Source organism: Oryzias latipes, chromosome 11 (assembly GCF_053564925.1).
Source record: "Oryzias latipes strain Hd-rR chromosome 11, Olatipes_Hd-rR_3.1".
NCBI classification, from domain to species: domain Eukaryota; kingdom Metazoa; phylum Chordata; class Actinopteri; order Beloniformes; family Adrianichthyidae; genus Oryzias; species Oryzias latipes.
In genome coordinates, this window is record NC_136247.1 from 6,877,300 (window position 1) to 6,900,473 (window position 23,174).

The 23,174-nt window shown below is 40.7% G+C and overlaps 1 protein-coding gene across 5 annotated transcripts in view; it reads left to right on the plus strand.

Annotated features, from left to right (window-relative positions):
- Nucleotides 1-23,174, plus strand: part of runx1t1 (RUNX1 partner transcriptional co-repressor 1) — a 69,666-nt gene that overhangs the window by 39,287 nt on the left and 7,205 nt on the right. For 2 of the 5 annotated variants that reach the window (XM_023960155.2, XM_023960153.2), the window contains exons 2-10: nucleotides 6,284-6,421; nucleotides 8,591-8,832; nucleotides 12,133-12,222; nucleotides 15,225-15,406; nucleotides 17,896-18,158; nucleotides 19,438-19,535; nucleotides 20,301-20,369; nucleotides 20,825-21,020; nucleotides 21,276-21,344. In XM_023960155.2, coding sequence (XP_023815923.1) covers nucleotides 6,307-6,421; nucleotides 8,591-8,832; nucleotides 12,133-12,222; nucleotides 15,225-15,406; nucleotides 17,896-18,158; nucleotides 19,438-19,535; nucleotides 20,301-20,369; nucleotides 20,825-21,020; nucleotides 21,276-21,344 — 1,324 coding nt within the window. In that variant the 5' untranslated portion in view covers nucleotides 6,284-6,306. The remainder of the gene's footprint in view (nucleotides 1-6,283; nucleotides 6,422-8,590; nucleotides 8,833-12,132; nucleotides 12,223-15,224; nucleotides 15,407-17,895; nucleotides 18,159-19,437; nucleotides 19,536-20,300; nucleotides 20,370-20,824; nucleotides 21,021-21,275; nucleotides 21,345-23,174) is intronic. The other 3 variants (XM_023960154.2, XM_023960156.2, XM_023960157.2) reach the window with 3 other exon arrangements.

The following is a 23,174-nucleotide window of genomic DNA, read 5'->3' on the forward strand; positions in this document are numbered from 1 at the left end:
TATACATATCTGGCATAAAAGAGAAGAACTATAGAAAATAATTGTGGAACTATGGATATACATATATACATACCTACATACATGTAAGACACATAACCGTTATTGCACTTCCGAACTGCTAATATTGCACATCATAGGTATACAGTTCTTACACTATTTTTTTTTTTTTTTCAACGACTGGATTACTGAAAACTGCTCATATTTTGTTTAAGAGGTTGACTGCTCGGGGAAAACTCTGTTGGTGCGAGCTTTGTGTGATCTGTATTGCCGGCCTGACGGTAGCAATTGAAACAGGTGGTGGTTGGGATGGTGGGAGTCCTTGAAGATTTGTTTGGCTTTGCTTGTGTAGCGAGAGCTGGGAATGTCCTCTAGGCTGGGCAGGGGGGAGCCGGTGACGGTGAGTACGTCAAGATGCTCTCTAAGGTGGCTCTGTGGGCCTTCCCTACTGCTGCTGTGGGGTTTGCAGTCCAGGAGAAGTCCTCAGTGATCAGCACACCCAGGTAGCGGATGGAGCGGACCCTAGCTAAGCTGTCCCCAAACCACCCAAAAGAACATTTAAATTCACATCGAACATGAGCCGTGCGGGATTTTTGCGCTGTTTATATGCAATAAATTAATTGATTGTAATTATTGTGGTAATTTAAACGTGCGCTGTATACATGATAACAAGGTTATACATTGGTGGTTCATGCTTGAAAAGTTTGTTAGACATACGTGGAACGGTCATGGATCTCAAAAAATCACGCACAATTGCAAAAGATCTCAAATATAATTGTGTATAAACTACATAAAATATGCATATACTGCATAATTCTCAACCACCAAAGATTTTGAACAGCTCAAAACCGAATTCATGTAAAGACCCATTGGCCAAAACTCTCAACTGACTGCGCACATCAATGAATGACAGACGCAAGAAACACTTATGACTTACATATACCACACATGGATCACCAAAGACTGAAATTTTATACATGGAAAATCCGCAAAATGTACATAATGACTCTGTAACAAGGCCTTTACATGACATAAGAAGCTACTTCTGACCACTCCAACTGATTCCACGGTAAACCTTCTATACCATGGCTGCTGCCACAGCAACAACAGATGAAAGTAGCCGCATGGCTAGTTCTTGCTCATTGCAGCGATGCTTGTAATGTGCACTGTCCCAGAGAACTAAAATGATAAATTAAAATTAAGCAATACGCTTATGAGGAAAAAAGCATTAATATGATTTGTTAGTGTTATTGGCACTTCAGAGCCACCGTAGGATTGGCAATCTTGCCAAACTTAACTTACAAAAATTGGGTTTGCTCATATCTAATTCAACCAGTGCTCCCATCCTCTTCACCCCATTAACTGCTGGACAACAGCCCTAATGTGAGCTGAACCAAAGTCAAAGCACTTATCATCTTTTCCGTTAAGGCTCTGCAAATCGATACCTGTTTGGTGCTTCTGCAGCAATAACACTTTACTATGACTTGATGTAGGTGAGATGGTAACACTAATAAATGGACTACATATGGACCATGCGGGCATTAACTTCTAACCGCTCTTTAAGTCATGCTTTGCAGTTCAGGACTGTTTAAGGAGGATTTTATTTTACTGAATAATTCATTCCAGAAGAAGCATTTGCTATGATTGAAAAACAAAATGCTTTAACTACAAAAGAAGACTGTTTTGTCTGCACTAAAAGCAGACTTATGTGTTTGTAAAAAAATAAAAAAGAAAGAAAAAAAGAAAAAAATAGCAAATCGGAATTCATTGTGCTTGAGGGCTAAACACATTTTTTTAAAGCAATTTTATTTGTCATCGGCTTGCAGACTCAGAATCAGAGACAAAGAACCACAGGAGGTGTTTGTCTGACGGTTGAAAATGGCACAAATGTGTTTTGTCTGGCAAGGCTTGTAAATGTTTATTTTTATTCTTCTGGGGTTTTTTTGTGTGTCAGAGGAATCATATATAGAGAGAGAGAGAGAGAGACAGAGAGAGAGAGAGAGAGAGTTTGTCTTTATCAAGGTCTAGCTGTGACATGTTATAAGCTGCAAAACTGCAGAAAGGGGTCACTAGAAATAGTGCAATGATCTGAGTCCGCGGCAAGATGTCATCTTGAAACAGAATTTCACACAAGCATTCAAAAATAAAAAATTAAGGTAAAAAACCTAATTGTTAGTTAAAATTTCTTCAAGCTGAATGTTAAACAGTCCAATATCAGGTATTAACTTACTAGTTCTAAGCAAATGCTTTGGTTTTTTTTCAGTTTTACGTTTACAGTGACAAAATGGGGGCAATAAGGAGATATGACTCATTTTAGCATAAAATGTGAACAAAATGAAAATATGGTCTTAGTGCAAGTTGGTCCGTCTTAACGAATCCTCATGAAATCTAAAATTAGCACTTATTCCTAGAACATAAATCTAAATTTTTGTTTCTAAAATAATGACAACGTATGCCGGTGAATCCGTTATTGAACTTTAACAGAACATTCTTTTAACTGAACCAAACTAATGGGTGCTCCCAAGTTAGTTTTAGCTGTGCTTTAGGTGTTAATAATATGTCCCTTTAGGGACTCCGTACTAGATCCCTAGCTCTTGATTAGACCAAAAAAATTCTCAACTGTGCTGATTTAAAGAAAAGCTTGAAAAGGTTTAGAGAAGAGAAAGAGAAGTTAAAACAACTTCAAACCTGGTCAAGTCACTTAAATGTCTAAAAACAAGATTTTGAATCCTTTCAAGTATCAAATATTTGGCAGTGTACATTTCTTTCTGGAAAGTATTCCTGCAAGCTGCCGTTCTTTGAAAGATAATAACCAAATATGTTATGAAAACATCTGTAAAAGAAAAAAAAAAGGATTTCAACAATGATTCTTCTGTTTGTTTGTTTTTAGGCTTTGGGACAGCAAACTGTCATTTCAAAACCAACTTTTAATTTTTCTAATAGATTTAAGGTTAGTGGTCAAATGTTTGTTTTATTGTCTGATCAAAAAAGTTGAACTAATAATTGCATCATTGAAATTCTTGTGTGCGCCCCATTCTGTCTCCCAGTCATTAATCATGTAAATGGATCCAAAATATGACTCAACAATTACAGAAGATAACCGCACTCAGTTCAAACAGCCATGGAGATGAAGCAGATTCGTTTGCAATAAAGACTCGGATTCACACAATTTGGGCTTCTTAAAAAAACGTTCACTGTAACGTCTTTGTGTTTGACCAGAAAATGATGAATTACCTCAGGTCCTGTCAGAAGGCTGTCATTTTTAATTAGCCTGTATTTTTACAGAGCACTTTGCAGGCGGGCGTTGGGGATATGATAGCTACCAGCCACAGGTAAGACTATATGTTTCCACAAGCGGCTCTGAGTTTAGAAAATAAACACTCCAGACTTTTTTACGGTGGTGAAAGGATGGCGGTGAACCTTTTCGTGGTCAGTTGGGGTTGGCAAAGCGGAGGGAAATGGTTGAGAAACAGTATTAAAGTAGGAAGACTTGGCGAATCTGTCCGTTGACTCCTTTCTTACCTTTTCTCCTTTCTGCTTTCTAGGTCATATTTCTTCCCTCACCTCTGCTCTGGTTCTGCTCACGCTGCGCTCGGCTTCTTGTCTTCTCCAACTATGCCAGGCTGTTTATTGGGCCATAATAAGACCCATTAACTTTGTTTAACGGTGAATTCCCTCAGGATTTATTGTCAGGTCGTTAAATCATGATTTAAGAATCTGCTTTTCAGTAATCTTCTACACATAGATGTCAGGGCGCCGAGACCTTCAACTCCTCCAGCGCTTGAAAGCAGAAGATTGTGTCTGGAAAAGTTCGGGGTTTTTTTTTCCCTCTTTTCCACTCCATGGATCTTGGGGATTTGTGTCTGTAAAGTTGCAGTTTTCATGTTGTCTATTCCCCGCTGGACAAAAAAGGAAGGAGCAAAGCACTTTCAAACTGCCAGCGAGAGTGTTCCTGTTCTGACCTGCAGAAGAAGTAAATTTATTTTAAAAAGCTGCTTGAAGACATTTATTTTATTATTCCTACCTGTTAGACATAATCTAATTCATGGTTTTTATGTCAGAAATTGTTTTTTTTTCCTGATTTTTCACCCATATGGGTCAATTTCTTGCCGACTGCAACCCAATAGGAGCCACGTCAACCTTTAGAAAAATAAAAGCATAGATTTGCATTTATGTTATTGTTACTATCATGATGAATATAGGTATTTTGTTGGTTTAAGGTAAAAATAAACATAAACCTAAAATAGCCTTTGTTTTTCAAAATATGAAATTATTTGTAACTCTTGCCAGAGGTTGACTTCCTTTCAAAATAAGACACCATCTGTCACTTATATAGGATCATCTCTATGCTACAAATGTAGTAGTATACGTGTAGTGTAAAAAGAGTTTATTTTACCGTTTGTGCTGCAACTGAGACAGACGTTTGTAAATCTAACAAACTAAAATTAAACCAGAGCTAATTTGGTGAATCTTACTGTATTTTTTACCCATAAGGCATATTTAAAATCCTTAAATCTGTGCAATAAAACTAATTCCACCTTAATTCTTCTCACGTTTACTGACCTTCTATTGATTTTCTGTGGTACAGGGACTCAAAACTCAGTGAAAATCCCTAATTTAGTTTCACTTGTGATACATACTCTTTCAACTGTTTGGAAATGAGTTGATTAAAGTGTGAATTAATTTACTAATTAAATATTTTACAGTTATTTTATTTATTTTAAAAACATGTTCTGTTTCTGGAACTCTTGTGCTATCCTAGGCACTTTAACATTGGGAGTTGGGTCATCTAGACCCACTAGACAGTGCTCTGAACCTTTTTTCTTCAATGATTTGTGATCTTCACTGGTGTCCATGGATTACATGAAATCTTTCCACCTTTATCCACCTTTGTCATGGTAGGGAGAACACGTCAATGGAAGGGTGGGGTCATCTAAGATAGCACAAGGGTTAACCAGTCACCAGGCTGCAGACCCCTGAGTTACGGTTTAAAGTTTTTCCTGGGAAAGTTGACACATCCTGTTTGTGGAACATCACCACCCTGATTCTTGTGAGGCTGCGTCTTCTCCATGAAAGCGTGTTTCACATTTCCACTTGGTGATTACCCCAAAGTTCCTTTTGTCACCCTCAGAACTGCTGTTTCCCCTGCAACTCCTCCCTTCCCTTGTCTTTTCTCCCCCCGCCCTGGCTTCACCTTGGAAAGCCTCCTCTCCTGAATGCCTCACAGAGGCGGCGTTTGATAACAGGGTGTTGTCTCAGGGCTGTTACCACATCCTGCTGTGAGATAGATCTCCTCCTTGTCCGAGTGCCACGGCAGGACTCTGAAACGCCTTCATGTTGCTCCCATATCGTTCAGAAGGCCGTTTATCTGCAGAATCCACTGGACGACAGTTGACATCCCTTTTTGTCAACTTTTTCTCACGTCTTTCCCCTGACCAGATGTATGTGCATTACCAAGAGATGCAGCATTAGGGCACAATCACGTCTGTGCATTAGTTTGAGTATAATGAGCTCTGCCGGTTATTAGTTGTTGACGGGAAGGGGGTGTGTAGATGGCATTCTGGGTGGCACAGATGGTGGTGGAATGAGACTCAGATTTACGCTCCGCTCTCAGGTGTCCATGCCTCTGTGAAACTCCGACATCTCCCCTCGTTTCTCATTTGATAGTCAGAGCGTGTGCGGGCGTGTCACCCATCATCGGCTGGGATGTGACAGGCAAACAACCCAAACAATAAACAACAATATTTACTGCATTTGATCTATTGGAGTTTATAGTCTGTTTATAGTCTTATACTGTAGATTAAACCTTTATTTAATTATTCTCTCAGGTCAGAAATATGAAACATTCTGTCACATTTGTGTGAGAGTTTTGTTGTTTGGATGCACATATCAGGCTGCTGCTCAATTTTTTAAATTGCATGCATTTAAAAAATGATTGCAATAATAATTTATTAAACCCATGAATAAAGTAATCTTTTGATGTATTTTCATTGGCAAAAAGTAGCTTTTATTATCATTTTTTAGCATCAGAATTGATATTTTGAAAAGAAAAAGGTCCACCTTTGTTTAGTTTAAACCGCTTGTTATGTAAAAACTGTTTTTTAACCACTGGTTTTGGATGGAAAAGGGAAAAAAATGAAATTGTTAGGAGAAAACTCTTTTGCTGATAATCATAGAAGGGAAGGCTGTGAAAATGAGGAGAAACCCAATCAGGGGGTCCCATTCAGTTTAGGAAAAAAAACATTCTGCCCTACGACCTTTAAACTTGATGTCTCTCTCTGCGCAGATCGCACTGGGAAGCGCTCCACCATGCCCGACTCACCTGTGGACGTCAAGACACAGTCCAGGTTGACCCCTCCTACTATGCCACCCCCACCCAGTATGCAAGGAGCACCCCGAAACAGCTCCTACACACCCACCACATGTGAGTAAAAAAAACGGGTTTCTACTGTTTTTCTACTGCACGATATGAGTGATCAATATTGTGGTAACGATGGGACTTGCCATGCATGAACAGTAGCTAAACTAACACTAATATATCAATTTTATTTCACTGCAACACTTTTATTTAAATAAAAGTCAACATAACTTAAATTAAACTTCAAACAATCCACTTCTGAATGGGAGGCGGGCATCTAACATAAAAGGGCCCCATCCACGACTCTTCACGTCTTCACAGTAAATTTCTGATTTCTTGTGCAGGCCTTGTTTCTACCACTGACTGTATGTGAGAACCGGATGTGATGTCACCCCTAAAAAAATGACTTAGTTGTGGTTCCAGCCAAATTAAGTCAATTTAGTCGCCATTTTTTTCGCAGAATCATCACTCAGCAGTGATTGGTCCGAGTCGGTCTGAGTCTACATTTCCATGGCAACCAGAAGCCCTTCCACTCAAAGCGGGCTCGGGAGAATCTGTCAATGAATCGTTTGATGTGAGACCGTCTACTTGCTAGTGCTAGTATATTGCGCAACAGCAAGAATGAGGGGGAAAAAAATGAGATTAGCAAGAACATGAAAAAAAAAAGCTAGCAGAGCAAGAATGGTTATTCTAACAAATCTAATGACTGAGTAATAACTAGGGGTGTACGGAAAAATCAATTCAGCAATACATCGCGATATTTGATTTGGTGATACTTGAATCAATTCAAAATGTTGTCCAAACGGTATTTATTTAATTATTTATGAGCGCTCGTCAGCGTCTGACTCTTGTTTTCCGCCCACTGAGCCTCTTTGAGCAGCTCAGTGAAGCAATATGAACTTGTTTGTGTGAAAGCAACTTGTATATGAGTTACAGTTGCAGGGCTTGACGTTGGGATCATTAAATAAAATGAATTTTACCGTTTTATTACAATGAAAGGCGTATTCCAATTCAAGTAGAGTTTTTTTTTCTAAGTCATACTCTTAAAAAAGAGAAAAAAAAGAAAATGTGTTCCAGTACAATATCGCGAAACGCATCATATCGTTAGACGTGTATCAGGATACATATCGTAGACTCTCAGACTCTTGCCAATAAACACCCCTGGCAAATAACTGTTTCCTATAAAGTCAATGGTTTCTGCATGCCAAGGCAGAATTTATTTTTGTTATTGCGTGAAGTCATCAACCGGAAAACTATTACGATGTAAAGAAAACGGAAACTGAACAATATAATAAGGATGGCGGGTCTGAGCTTTTCTAACTAGTTCACCAACACAGATTCTTGTAAACTGCTGGAGCTTTACCATGATGCACACATCACTTGTGATGAACAAATTATACCTCGTGTTTCTCTCAGAAGTAGATGCTTAACCACTTCCATGAAGAGCACTAGAATCAAGAAATCAGAGTCCTTGTGGCTCAGAGCGTTCATGTGGGTGTTGGTAATGCGTTTCCTTCATCCCCAGTCTCAACCTCTGCCTATTTTCATTACTTTCTCCTACTTTTTGTCTCTTTTTGCCACCAAAAAAAGCTCCACAATTAAAGCCGAGGCTTCTGTGCAATGAGGGAGGAAGGGCCCAGCTCCCTCAATTCACATGCCAGAGGTTTTAACAAAGCTGTGGGCTTTGATTTCCCTCCAACGTAATTGTTAGCAGATGCAGTTTGAGCATCTCTCATCTCTTTACAGTAGCGGCGTTGGACGGCGGCCAGAGGGGGAGTGGGTGGATCACTAGTCGAAACCTAATCTCATTAGAGAGAGGGCTTTATGCTGCTTTGTATCTCTTTGTGTTACCACCCCCCACCACCACCACCAACAAACCCCCCCCCCCCCCCCCCCCCAACACACACACACTAACACAGGGCCCCTGCACTCCAGCGCAACGGGGGGTCACAAAGTCCCAGCTTGTTTAGACTGTCAGGAGAGAGGAGGTGGAGATGGAGGCAGTGTGTCTCCAAAAGAAGAATGTGCTCATGTGTGTGTGTGTGTTTGTTTGAGTGTGTGTGTGCGTGTGTCTGTGGGGGTGGGGGGTAACGACAATTGGAAACAAATGTTGAGGATAGTGGATGTTTCCACATGGTTTTGGTGTCTGCCAAAGCCGGGGATGCAAATCAGTCTCCAGGGCCCCTTTGATGTGAAAGACAGAACGGCTAATCTGAGAAGATTCTGTCTTTGCAGTGACCAATGGCAGTAGCCACTCCCCGACGGCGCTCAACGGCGCTCCATCCCCTCCGAACGGCTACAGCAACGGCCCAAGCTCCTCGTCCTCGTCCTCCCTGGCCAACCAGCAGCTGCCGCCGGCCTGTGGCGCCCGGCAGCTCAGCAAGCTCAAGCGCTTCCTCACGACCCTGCAGCAGTTCGGAAACGACATCTCACCGGAAATCGGCGAACGGGTCCGCACATTAGTGCTGGGATTGGTGGTAAGCAGCTTCCGTTCAGAAGATTTCTGAAATAGGAAAAATTATGGAAAAGAGTTCAGTGATTACGCAGCCGCAAGAACAAGCGTTTAAAGTTCCACTCTAAACATCTATTGATCTATTTTTAAAGGATTTCCAGTTGTCTTTTAATCACAATCATGCCCTTTTTAAGCAAAATCCAAACACCTGTGTCGTTTTCGAGGACATAGTTTCTGCAGAGCAGCAATAGTGTGGTGCCACAAAAAGGGTGAGCAATGATTTGAATAAAGAATTAGTCCGTTTTAATCTTAATTTCTCCTCCATCATGACAAAAATCCCACCAGAACACGTTAAAAAAAACATATGAGGCGTTTATCCAATCTGGAATGGTGAAAGGGGGATCTTTATTTAGTTTCACAAATTGTTTAAATTAGCCATTTCCACACAGTCTTCAAATCTGTAGAGGGTTTTCTTTCCATGTTTTTATCTATGTCTGTACTTTGGTAAAATGACTTTGCAGTCTCCTGCATTTCAGAGGGGCAGCATTGAAGCAGCTCCCATAATCCTCGGCTACAACGCAAATTCTCCGTGTGTGTCGGACAGCAGCTTTGATAGAAAGAAAAGCTAAAAAAAACAAGAAAATCTGTGATTTATTCAAAACAGTGATCCTCTGAGCTGCAGGACATTTGCTAAAACAAAATAATCACATCGCGGTGAAAATGCTTGCAATACTTTGTTTACCAAAAAAATGTGTACATTTCTGCACAAATCGATCCTGCAGAAAAACAAACTTCTCCCACAGAGATTTGAGGATACAGATGTTTTTGGAAGCTTTCAAATCAAGGCCAATTGAATGCAAGCGTTGTGCAAATCTGAGGATTTATTGCACATCTCTGTGATCAGAGATAGGAGGGATTTAGAAAATAGTGATTGAGAGATGCAGGGAGCATGCCGAGGAGATATCTTTTTGTTGTTGTTTTCTTAATTACCCACACAGAGCATAACCCGCTTTTGGCTTCGCCGTGTTTATTTTTCTCACCGTCTGCATGCGCGCACGCCTCTCCTGCGTCCTTTTGGCTCGCACAGCTCCCCTCCTCTTTTTTCCCCCCATCCTTTCTCCCTGTCTCTCCGTCCCTCCTCCTCCTCCTCCTGCCTCGCTGAAAAGAGTGACACTGTTAATTAGCTAGTTGTGTGCAGAGGCGAGGGAGACAGGGAGGCTCGGGAGGTTTCGCTGGCTGTCAAGAACAGCCCCGATGCAATCTGGGTGAACAGATGTAAGGCTGAATGTAACAAAATTCAGGTCTGGGAAATAACACTGAGGGTGTGGGGAGGCAAAAATAATATCTGCTGCTTTTTTTATGTTCTCCATTTCGCTTGATCCCCCCTCCCGCCCACCTTCTCCCCATGTTTGTCTGTTATCTTTTCCTTCCCCTTCTATTTTCACTCTTCCATGATTAATATTTCAAACAGCATTGCCAGCTATTAATGTAGGAACAATACAACGGGAAATGCACGTATGTGAACATACATGTTTTTATGGTTGCACGAGGTAACAGGCATCTGGGGGCAGAATGCAAGTTTTGCTGGCATGCAGAGGTGACCCTGAATTCAAAAAAAAAAGAAAAAGAAGGTTGTGCATTAGTTAACTCAAGGCTACCATTGCAGATGTCTTCCAGAATGAAGAGATGCACAATGTCCTAGCTCTGCACTAAAGGATAAAAAAGGACCAAAACGGAATCGTTTTTTGGCATCTTTTCATTCAGGCTCCATTATGGCTCTCTGGTTAAAAAAATAAAACATTTTAACTTCAAAAGTGACTGTCAAGTAATAAGTAAAAACTAAATAAGCAACAACTCGTTAACAAACAGCTGAAGGACAGTACGTTTCACAAACTCATACTAGAACATTATGACAGATTATTTTGAGCTTCATGTACCACAGAAAACCAATTGAACCGGTAAGTTCAAACGGGGCCCAAGTCCAAGAGGTTTGTTTTTCCAGGAAATGAATTTAATTGCATAGCTTAAAGGAAGGCTACACCAAATGATTAATACTTTATCCAGATTTAGCACCAGTTCATAGCTTACAAATGCTATAATATGAAGCACCTCACTTTTATAATTTCAGAGGACTAGCAAACTAAAGTCTCTGGACTTGGGCCCTTCTTGAATTAAACAGGGTCGCTGCCATACTGGAAAACTAGCGCCGCCATCTAACCCTCGTGCTATCCTATAACCACCCTTACATTAACGTGTTATTCCTACCATGACAAAGGTGGATAAAGGTGGAAAGATTTCATGGAATCCATGGTCATCATCCACTTCATCCAAGAAAAAAGGTTCAGAGCACTGTCTAGTGGGTCTAGATGACCCAACTCCCAACGTTAAAGTGCCTAGGATAGCACAAGGGTTACGCAAAACCCATGCAAGAGAGGCCCAAGTCCAGGAATTTTGCACTTAATGCACTTTAAATGTCAAGCATAGTCAGCACATTACAACAGACTTTGGACTTTCTTGCACATAATCAGATAGCGTTTCCCTTGAAGACAATAGAACATATAATATCTCTATTTAGAAAAATTGTGGACGTGGGCCCCTTTTGAACTAACCGATTTAATTGGAGGTCAGAAAGCTCAACCAGAATTCAAATTTTTTCTATATTTGAACAAATTCAAGGATTTTAGGTGCACCTCATGTTTAAATAAATATAATATGGGTTACTTAAGTAGCTCTAATTTTATTTTTAATTGTCTAGAATTACACATTTCTGACTGAAATGCACCACAAACGATAAAATAAACTGTTGATATATATGCTGATATATTTTTTTTTATTTACACTGCTGACTTTAGACTATTCTACTATATTTGCTGCATTGAGTTGATCCTACGTGACACAGGAAGTCTTTTATTTTGAAAGAAATCTCAGATAAAAGTTATAGGCTGTTTAATATTTTGAAAAAAAGGCTATTTTCTCTTTGCGTTCATGTTTTATTAATGCCACAAAAAAAGAAAAGAAAAGCACATATCAAATATCAGATGAAGCTGGGAAAGGGAGCAGAAAATAAACCGACTTTTCTGTTTAAAAAGAGCCACTAATCCTCTTTTCTATGACTCCTACATGTTTTATTGTTTTAATAACTGAAGGAGATGTGTCTCCTTGTTTTGCCGATTTTTTTGACCGAGCTCTTCTCCATCTGTTTCCTATTACAAAAACCAGACCGCTCACTCCAAGCCAGCAAACAGCCAGCTTCCAATGAGTAATATTGTCATGTAATGCCTTCCACATGCGTTGATGTGTGTTTTTTTCTTCTCCTCTACTTCAGAATTCCACGCTCACCATCGAGGAATTTCACTCCAAGCTCCAAGAAGCCACCAACTTTCCCCTGCGGCCTTTTGTAATACCCTTTCTGAAGGTAAATTCTCAACTGTGCACTACTACAAACGAACCTGCGCCGCACTGTCAGAGCAGTCGAATCTGGAAAGATTTGTTAGTTCACTTTTCTGTCATCGACTCTTCATTCCCCACCCCCCAGACCACGGTTTTCAGGAAACACATCTCATTTTTCAGGCATTAGCACCATATATGATCATCCACTCCAGCCATAGTCATTCACTCACGACAGTTCTTCTCCTGTCTACGTTCCTGACTGAAGATGAAGTAGGATGGCTTTTCTTTGTTTGCATCCACAAAGTGGTTGTTTATGTGTGTTTTGGTTAAAATAACAAACCACTGCTGGATGTCAAAAGCTTGCCGAGCCGCCGCTGAAGAGGCTGGAGAAAATTTTAGCGTGTTTGCTTTTGTTAGTCAAAAGTGAGGAATTCGATCTGGACGAAGGGATGCTCTGTAGAGTTCAGATGATGTCATCCGGACTGACATCAGCTGAAGCTGAGATCGATATCTCACTGGTTAGGACAGAAACAGGCCAAACCTGTACCACAGTCTGCGCATGCAGGCTGTTTCCTTCCATCCTTTACCGGGCTTTTGCTCTGACTTACATCACTTCTGCTCTTTCTTTGCTCATCTACATCTTCTGCTTTCTTTTCCATTTATGGTCTGTCTGCTAAAGTCCAGGGGAGGCAGGTGAATGTTGTGAGAACACGAAATCATCTGCTTGATGGAGCTTGCGAGCTCCCCCGTCTGCATTTGCAGACGAGCTTTTACAAGTTTTTAATCCTCTGAGGTTCTGCAGCACAGAAAAGTTCTTTGGTTCTCCAAGCACAGGTTTTTTTCCTTCGCAACTTCGACCAATCATCGTGAAGTTTTATCCTTGTTTTCACATTTTGTGCCATTTCCCTTCCGTCCATCCTCCCGCTCTGCTTTCCTCCTCACCAGATGGTTAGTGTATCACTGGGATGGTTGAGGAATCAAAGATGCAACTCTCTTGGTTTTTTTTCCCTCATTCGCTCCCTTTCTGCTCCTCTTTGCTTAGTCTAATTTTAGTGTCTTCCCACTGCGGCGTCTTTAATGGCAGCGAGCATATGGCAGCAGCGAGCGGTTGGAGGTGTTAGGAAGCTCTTATAGGTGGATGCAGCACAGCTGCAACAATGCACATCAGTGATGAAGGGCTCTTTATTCATGTTACATATTTGACCCCCCCCCACATTTCAAACCCACTCAACTCCTGTCCCCCTTTCAGAAAGCTAAACCACAAACTGTTTTTGGAGTCTCTTTACTGGAAGTGGGCAATCAGAAACCACACAGTGTGTGATGTGATGTGCTGGCCAGGCACCGCTAACCCGGGAAGTGCTGCAGCGTTTCTGTGTTTAAGGTTACAGTAGAGCGCCGCCTTTGTGCGTTGCACTGATGAACTTTTCTGGAGGCTTATTAAAGGCCTGATCCGATCATCTTTTGATTTACTTTAAAAGCATTCCCAGTGGTCGTTTTCTAGGACAAAGTTTCTGCAGAGCAGCAGGAGTTCATTAGAAATTCCCTTCTGACTTTTGGCTGGGACCATTGCCCCCATTTCCCATCATCCCTTTGAATAAACTCTCTCCTACTAGCTTACAGCTCGTCACAACCCCATCCTGACATTGCCGGTGCAACTAAAATGCAGAGCAATTTTGGAGCACTCTTCTATCTGCTCTTGATTCACAACGATTTGAATAAAGAAATACTCAGAGATGCTATTTTAATATTCATTTTCTTTGTGAATGTCCTCCAAAATAAGAAAAAAAGCATCAGGACCATGTTTAGAAGACATCAGAGTGGGTGAGGCAGTGGAGGAAACCTGTTTGTTTTGATTGGAAATGGTAAAAAAAACGATAAGAATCATAGACGTTCAGGTTAACGGTGAAATACACAAAAAAAGAAAAGTTGTGCAGAAAATCCGGGTAGTGGCACATTCTGATGGGTTTCTTTGGCACCGTCTGACAAGAGGACGAAATCTGAAATCAGGGTAAATCATGGTTCGAGTGCAGATGTTGCCTGTCTTTGCTGAAAGAAATCAACACACTCCATCATGAGGAAAATGATTTAGCCCCTCCTGTGATCCACTTTTCCTGGACTCTGCCTTTTTCAGCTAATGCCTCCCACATCTTACGGCTAATTAGGATGACCTCTAATTAATAAAAGATGAGTTCACTGGGGTTAAATCCATTTCTGCTCTTTTTATTTTTTTCCCAGAGGCTAATGATGATCATAAACTATTACAGGACCATTAACTCAGGCAGGTAAAGTCGAGATCAGCCAACAAACGACTGAGGCGGGATTATAACATCCTAATTCCCCAAAACAAATCATAGCTGAGTTTCGTTTTTATTACTTATGACAAATAGGAGCTCCAGTGCATGTAGTAGGAAGAAAATAGATCTTTTCTTTTAGGGGAAACATTAACAGCTGTTAAACAAAGATGCAAAGATGTCCCCTCCAAAGGTTCATGCAGTGTTTCTCACCAAAATAGCCCCCGCTCTCATTCTGACTCCTCCTGATGCAAGACTTTCATCTTCTTGCTGTGAAATGCACCCCATCAGATGTCTTTGAAGTGGTTGCTCACATACCTGCATGTCCCTGTAACTCCACGCAAGAAAGCCAGCTCCCTTGTTACTGTGTGTCTGAGGGATTGGGAAAATAGTTCTTTCAAGAAAGTAGAAGGCAAAACTTTATGGATGCTAATGCAAGAGGAGGAGGATGACAAGCAAACATTATGTGACCTCAAATTAGTTTTTTCATGTTGAATAAGAAAGTGGAAAAAAGGATGTTGTGTCTTGTTTTAAGAAGTAGTCCTATTAAATGGGATGTATCTGCAACATGAAATCCCTGATTTAATGGTAATTCTTTAAAAAAAAACTTTTTTAATACTTCTTCCTGTCAGGGATCTTTTCAACATAAAAGCTTCAAATAAATATATATTTTCTCTTGTATAACTTTTGTTATATTAAATTGCTTTCTATAATTCCGTATTCTGTCTGTCTACAGGCCAACCTGCCACTGCTTCAGAGGGAACTGCTGCACTGTGCCAGACTGGCTAAGCAGAACCCAGCCCAGTACCTGGCCCAGCACGAGCAGCTTCTCCTGGACACCAGCACCACGTCCCCCGTGGACTCCTCTGAACTCCTGCTGGATGTCAATGAAAACGGAAAGAGACGGACACCAGACAGGTGGGCGTCTTCTATCCTATATTTTCCTAATGACAGCTGCAGGATTGAAACACATTGGGATTATTTTCTTACTATCTCCAACACGGTGTAGTTGCTCCGGCTCCGGCTCTGTCTCTCTATTATTTGAGCTCATGCATAAATCCCTTTGAGGCTGCCCGCATCCCCATGAGCAACTGCTTTCCTCCACAGACACGAGCTGAGCCAACACCAGGCAACAGTAGGATGTTTAAATGTATGTATGGGAAGCGTCTGTCAGCGCGCCACTGGGCCTCGTGATGTGCTCCATTGGACACCTCAGCTCCTGGCTCCCACAATTAATGGGCCAAAACGGAGAAGAAGACGTTGAAAAACGGAAATAACTGTTTGGATACTTTCTATATGACTTTATTTTATGCTTTTCTTCTAAAATAAAAACCTGCTGAGATTATTGGAAAGTCACAATAGCAATCTAGTGAGATTTGAGAAGCGTGGCTGTTTTATTATGCATTTTGCCACAAGTTCCAAGTAAACATTGTCTTCTGAAATATTCCCTTTGGAATCTACAGATTTGAATGCAAGCATGAGGGGAAAAGAAAATGCACTTTTTTTTTCTTTCTTTTTTTTCTTTTTTTTACTTGCTGAAGGCCAAAAATGCTGATGTGAGATAAGTAATTCTCACCTTTTTCCTCCCTGGGCATAGAAAAAGGCGGACCTTTCAGGGCTTGTTTGCAGGCCGTCTGGTGATAGGGGAGAGAGGGGAGTGGGCTTAAGGGAACATTCGTGTGAATGTGGGAAAGAAAACACAGTGAGTGGAAAACTATGTTAGCATTCATATTCAGTGAGAAATTGCTGTGTGTGTGTGTGTGTGCGTGCGTGCATGTGTGTGTGTGCACCTGAGGAAGATGTGCTGATAACACATACCGATGAGACTCCAGCACCAATATGGCTGGCTAAGCACCTCCTGTTTCTGCTTACCTTTGCTCTGTTCTCACGCTTAACACGGTCTGTCAGATTATTGGAATTTCAATAGATGCTTTTAATTACAGGCTACAATCTGCTTCTATTAAATTCAAATTCCCAATTTAAAAAAAAAACAGAGATTGCACGTAAAGTAAGATGGCTGGAACACACTCTGTGTTAAATTTTAGCTACAGTTACAACTGTAAAACATTTTCCCTCTGTTTTGGGATATTTTTGTGCAAAATTTGCATTCAGATTCTTCTTTTCAAACATTTCAATAGGTCAGTCAAAACAGACTGAATCAAAGTTTATAAATGTAAACATTTGTTTGGTTTGGTTTTATTTTTGAAAAAGTCATCAATGTACCAAAACAATAAATCATTTCATTTCAAAATATTTAATCACCTCTTTGTTTCTACAGTCTTTTTTTGGAAAATATATTTAAATGTTTGCTTGAGAAAACATCATTTTTTAATATGTTTTGCATGAATAAAATGCAGCTTAAAATAATGCAAAGGGTTAATATTTTGATGATTTTTGTTCTACAAAAGGGGAAACTCTCTGAGGGGGTGATGTTTGCTCTTTTCTGCACGTTGGTGTGAAAGTCTGTTGCTGAGGGAGTTCCTCAGGGCCTCTGCGGTGGATTTCAGGGACTGGGTGGTGTCAAGGCAGCAGCCCAGGACAGAACCGGCTCTCGTTATTATCTGCCCATCACATACGGACTACAGTTGTTGAAAAGCTTTAATTTCTAGTTATTTCATACGTCTGTGATTAAATTCAAATGATTGTATCTTAAATCATTAGATCCAAGAATCAGCATTTTCTGATGTCCTCCAGTTTTGGCCTGAAAGCTCAGGATTTTAACAGGATTGGTAAATGTGTGCATGGAAATTGGCTCCACGCCTCAGTTAACTTCAGAAGCTGTCGTCAGTCCGTTTCTATGGTGGCTGTGAATCGCTGGGCATTTGTTTACTAGAACCTGCAGATGAAAACATTGTTGCTGCAGGAAAGCCGGGGGTGAGAGGAGGAGGAGGGTGGCTGGAATGAGCCGAGGGAGACACGGAGATGGACGAATGGAAGAGTGGAGCATATGGAGAGCTGCGGATGAGCATTAGGAGCCCATAAAAACAGCTCATTAGGAAGTTCAATCTGTTCATTGGAGTGGGAGAGATGGTTTGAAAAAAAAAAAGAGGTAAAAGCAGCAGAGAGTGGAAACTAGGGGGAAACGAAAGGAAGTGGGGAAGGCTTGCAAGTTTGAACTGGGAAGACGCACACACACACACACAAGTCTGTACAGACATGTGTGCGCGCCCGTGTGCACGCCAACACCTGGCCACATTTATCTTCGAAAGCAGGCCAACAAAAATCCACCTGATCTCGATGAAACTGCTCGTCTGAGTCTGCACGCGTGTCTGTGGGAGCCAACTGCGCTTGTGCAGAACGTACCTGTGGTCAAAGAGAATCGCCCAAAGGATTCCAGAAAAACTGCCTTTTAGTATCTGGTGTCATGTTCTGACGACTCAAAAAGGGATCTTTGTGTGTCCCAACAGAACCAAAGAGAACGGCTTTGAGCGAGACGGCACCCTGCACCCTGATGTCCACCCCAGCAAACGGCCGTGCACCATTAGCCCCGCCCAGCGCTTCAGCCCTTCCAATGGCATCTCCTACCAACCCAACGGGTTGCCCCACCCAGGCCCACTGCCTCCGCAGCACTACAGGCTAGACGACATGGCCATCGCCCATCACTACCGGGACACGTACCGACACCCTGCCTCAAATCACAGAGAGATCCGGGAGAGAGCTCGGCCCATTGGTGAGAACATTTCTAGATTTAGTATTTGTTTGTCTGCATCCACAAAAACATGGCAGTTTTGGAAACACTTAAGAAGATAGATAAAGGTTTAAAAATGCATCAGGTCTTTCCACACTCCATTAGGTTGTTAGCTGTATACAACATCAGGGAAAACACGGGGGAGGTCCCATCATGGTTTGGGACATTAATAGATTTGCCACTCCAACTTGAGGGACACATGAGACTTGACTTGTTAACCAATTAACTTAAATCTTGAAGAATAGGATGATTTCTTTCTTTCTTTTTTTTCTTGTAATCCTTTTTTTACCCATGTCTCTGATATTTCTAGGCAACAACTAGGTTTATTTAATCTTTTCTTGTTGTGCTGCATTTATAGTAGCACAGAAACAGCACGTCTTTCATTGAATTGTTATTTTTAAAATACTATTAAGACTTTTCTAAACAAGATGTTAACTTTACCGAGAGACTTAAAAGAGCTAAGATTAGATTTCCAGAAAACAATATTGGGTAATCAGAAATTTCACACCTAACTTATATAAAGACAGGTGTTCACCACTTTTAAATGGTGAGCTTTGGATAGAGTTGCGTTTTTTAAGAAAGACAAAAGCTGAAATTGTTTTGAAAGATGAAAATGTCCTTAAAGCAGCAAAACCTGCTTTCAATTTGCATGTACATTAAAATCAGGAACGATTTAATGTCAGGAACATCTTGACAGGAACGAGTCAAGATGATAGTTTTTTAGCCAAATATTGAATTTATGTGGCGCAAGTTTTGTTTTTGTCAACACTAAAAAGGGTCATTTCGAAATGAATCCTTGTCAATTTTAGTCAAATTTAGCCTCGTAAATGACTGTTTGAGTAAAAAGTAACAAGAAGCATCAGTACAAACGAAAGCTGAGGAGCTGAGAGATGCCCATTCCTGCACATCCTTCCATGAAAGCATCCACCTTTCTTTCCCCACAGGAGAGGCTGTGGTTAAACTGTAACGACGACCGTCACTGTTCTAAATATAGAGGAGACATTTACCATGTCTCATCCTCTGATAAATGTTTACTGGACTAAAAGTTCATCCATTCACCCTGAGGGGGCGAGAGACATATGGAAAGTGAGGGCGGGGAGGAGGAACAGAAATGGATGGAGAAGGGTGGTGGTGGTGGGTACCACATGACATGAAAAGAAGATGAAAAGCTCAGCAGAGGATGATGGATACTGACTTTTCTTTTTGTTATCTACGTGACTTTTCATCTGTCTATCACCCCCCACCCCCCTTCGTTCTGCAGGAATGCATGCAGGAAGCAGACAGGAGGAAGTGATTGACCACAGGCTGACAGACAGAGAGTGGGCAGAGGAGTGGAAGCACCTTGACCATGTAAGAAAAGTAATAACATTTTTATTATTATCCCCTACAGTCGTTTTTTTTTATGTTTAATCATTCTATAAATGTTTCATACCAGATACGTTTTTAAGTTTGTTAAAGATCCACTCTGATAAAAATAATTAAAATGTTGTTGTTGCATTTTTTTCACATGATGGAGGACAAATATAAAGAAAATGAATCTTAAAAGTATTTCTTTATTCAAAATCATTGTGAATCAGGAGCAGACGAAAAAATGCAGTTTGAAATAAAAACGTCCTCCTTCTCTGCTCCATTCTCATGCATCAACTCGTAGACAAAGAAATCCCCATGCATCTTTGTTTTTAATTAAGACGACAATATTGCTCGCCATTTTGGTCGCTCCGATAACATTAGGTTGGGGGTGTGAGCGGCTGTAAATTTGTGCGAAAACATGGAAACAGATGGATGACGGGAGGTAGGGGCAGGCTTACTCTGTGCCAATAAACCCGCCCACAACTCAGAGGCAAATGTCTACTGAAACTATGTCCTAGAAAATGACAGTTTTTATTTATATTTTGGCTAAATATATAATTATAGTTAAATTGTAATTTAAGGACGACTTGGAATGCTTTTAAAATAGATCAAAAAGTGATCAGAGTGGGTCTTTAAAGATGACTCAAACAGATTTTCTTGTTATTTCCTGACAAATAACCCAACATTTCCTCTAGACTTAGCTAGTGTGCAGCACCTTCAATACATTCTGTCCATCTTTTCTCCATTTTACTTAACAATTATGGATTTGTTTAGGACGAACATGAAATTGTACGGAACGGGAAACCTGTTTTGACTGATCAAATTCGCTTAAAGACCCCTTCAGTGAGTGTTTGTACACTTTAATTTATGAAATAAGTAGTTACAACTGGAATATAGAGTAATACTGACAGATTTTTACTCTTCTAGTACATGCAACTCTGTGCTAACTCTGTTTCTAAAAATGTTTGTCTAATTCCTGCTTTACGTCAGTTTTGTTAGATGGTTCACAATGTTTGGAATAGTAGATAAGGTTTTGTGATGTTGTCATGAATTCATATTTGAATGTGAAAATGAAAAACTGAAATAAAAAACAGAATTTATGGCTACAGATAGACATTTCAGTTGCCTGTCTTCATTATGTGCATCTGTCCGCAAGCCACCTAAATAGATTTCATGCTAAGATAAGGGGGCAAATGTGTTCAGGACCTCCCCCCACCTTTACCCTTATTGCATTTACTTTATGGGATTCATCTTTTCTGCATGAACTCAGCACGGCATGTGTCTCCGTTGTCATTCAGTTGCTGAACTGCATCATGGACATGGTGGAGAAGACGAGGCGCTCGCTGACGGTGCTGCGGCGGTGCCAGGAGGCCGACCGCGAGGAGCTCAACTACTGGATCCGACGATACAGCGACGCCGAGGAGCTGAAGAAGGGGGCTGCTGGTGGGCAGTCCAGGCAGCAGAGTCCCGCAGCGCAGGAAAACACAACATCAGGTAGAGATGCATCCAGCCATCATGAAACACTGGCAGTACAAGTTGAATGTATGAGAGTCCCAAGAAAAGGCAGATAGTCTACTCTGAAAACATCAGACCTCAAACTTTGTTAAGGAATGTGGGAGGAACAAACAAGCCTGTCTGAAACACGCCCAGACTTTGGGGAAAAATCTCAGAGAGACCTAAAATAATCTTCATGCATATTTTGCTTGGTAATCGTCAGTACCGTAACTGGATATTTGTGACTTCCTTCAGAAATTCACAGGGAGCTGCTACATCGACCGGTGTCTGGCTATGTCCCTGAAGAAATCTGGAAGAAAGCTGGTGAGCTACCCAAACGTCCATATTTATAATTTATACTTTTCAATTGAATTTATTGTTTCTCAAATTTCCTCAAAGACAAATTATGACTTTTAAAAATCAAGACTACTGTTGTTGTTGATCACCTTTCGGCTTATCCCGCTTGGGGTTGCCACAGCGAATCATCTTTCGCTGATTCACACAGGTGGTTTGGCAGAGAGTTTTAACACCTGATGCCCTTCCTAACACAACCTTGTATTTACTCACTGCTGTTTTAATGCTCATATTTTTGCTCCAAAACAACCTTTAATTTGAAACAGGAATCTGCGGCTGCTTGTTGTGTGAGATAATAACCATTCAAAGTTAAAGTCTCATTAGCTGTCACACACTTGGGTGTGTGATATTTGTTCTCCGCATTTGACTCAACCCCTGGGTGAGTCACATTCAGGAAGCAACAAGCAGGGAGGCATTGGGTCCCATTTTTAGATTCTTTGGGATGACTTGGCTGTGGATTTGAACTCCCTTCCAGTCCCAGGACAGACACTCTACCACAAGGCTACTGAGTTTAGCTTGATTGCCTTAAAAAAACATTTCTTACTCTATTTCTTTTCAAGGATTCCTCAAAATGTGTATGTTAAAGAGAATATAGTGAATTTGTCTTGAATATTGATAGGGTTTAGCAAATGTTCCATGTTTGTCATGTTCCATGACATATGAGCAACAAAACAGCAAGAACTGGTTATGTGGACTCGACGTTGACTCGAGTTGCCCATTTTGTATTTACCTCCACGCGACAAAGTATATCAACATTTCAAAGGCGTTGCAGAAAAGAAGTGCTATCTTTGCTTGGGCAAGTGGGCTGCGCGAGATACTCAGAACTAGTAATATGCATTTAAATTGAATTGAGACGTACCATCAAGACTGTGTCCACTCTCCAGCGCTCTTCTTTCCCTCATCAGCTTTGATCGATCTTCCATCTGAAGCGTTTGGAGTCTAATCACAATTCTATGCACCGAGGTTCAACTCTCTCAGCAACACAGCAATCATTCTTTATCTGTGAGCAGATAAACTATCATAGTGTCTTTACAAAAGCCGGTTGATTATAAAAAACAAACAAAAAAAAGTTTTTTCGTGTTAGAAAAATGCTTAAAGGCTGTGCCATTCAGCCACTGTATGTACATTCACATATTTCTATAGTCATGTTTTGGTTATATGTAAAGATTCGTGGAATGAGAAAAGTTGTGGTCTTCACGTGAATTTTTTACAGATGTATCACAAATGAATCATGTTAAAACCACAGATGAAGTATGGAAACACCATGCAAAGAACACATAAATCAACGCCAAAGCTCACAAAAATATTGCATGTGAACTACATAAAATACACGTAAACAGCGTAATTCTTAACCAGCCAAAATTTTTGGACAGCTCAAAACCGCATTCACATAAAGACGCGTCAGCTGAAACCTTGATGGATATCTGTGGACATTGACGAAAGGCGAACGCGAGGAACGCGTGAATTACTTATGGCACGCATATATCACGAAAGACCAAAGTTTCTAACATGGAAATTGCGCAAAATGTACGTAGTGGCTTTGTGACACGGCCTTCAATACAGCACAGTTTTTCCCAATGCTTTTTATGTTTTTAAGTACTTCTATTTTATAGAAGTACTATTTAAGTACTTCTATTTTTTACTTCTTCCTAATCCTTTTGCCTAAAGTCACTCAGGAGAGACACAATAATTGTGACCGCAGAAGGATTGCAAAATTTTTAACTCACAGAAATGCAGCCATGAACACATCTGTATGACATGGGCAGAATGTTTACAGTCTGTAATTCAAGCACTATGCAC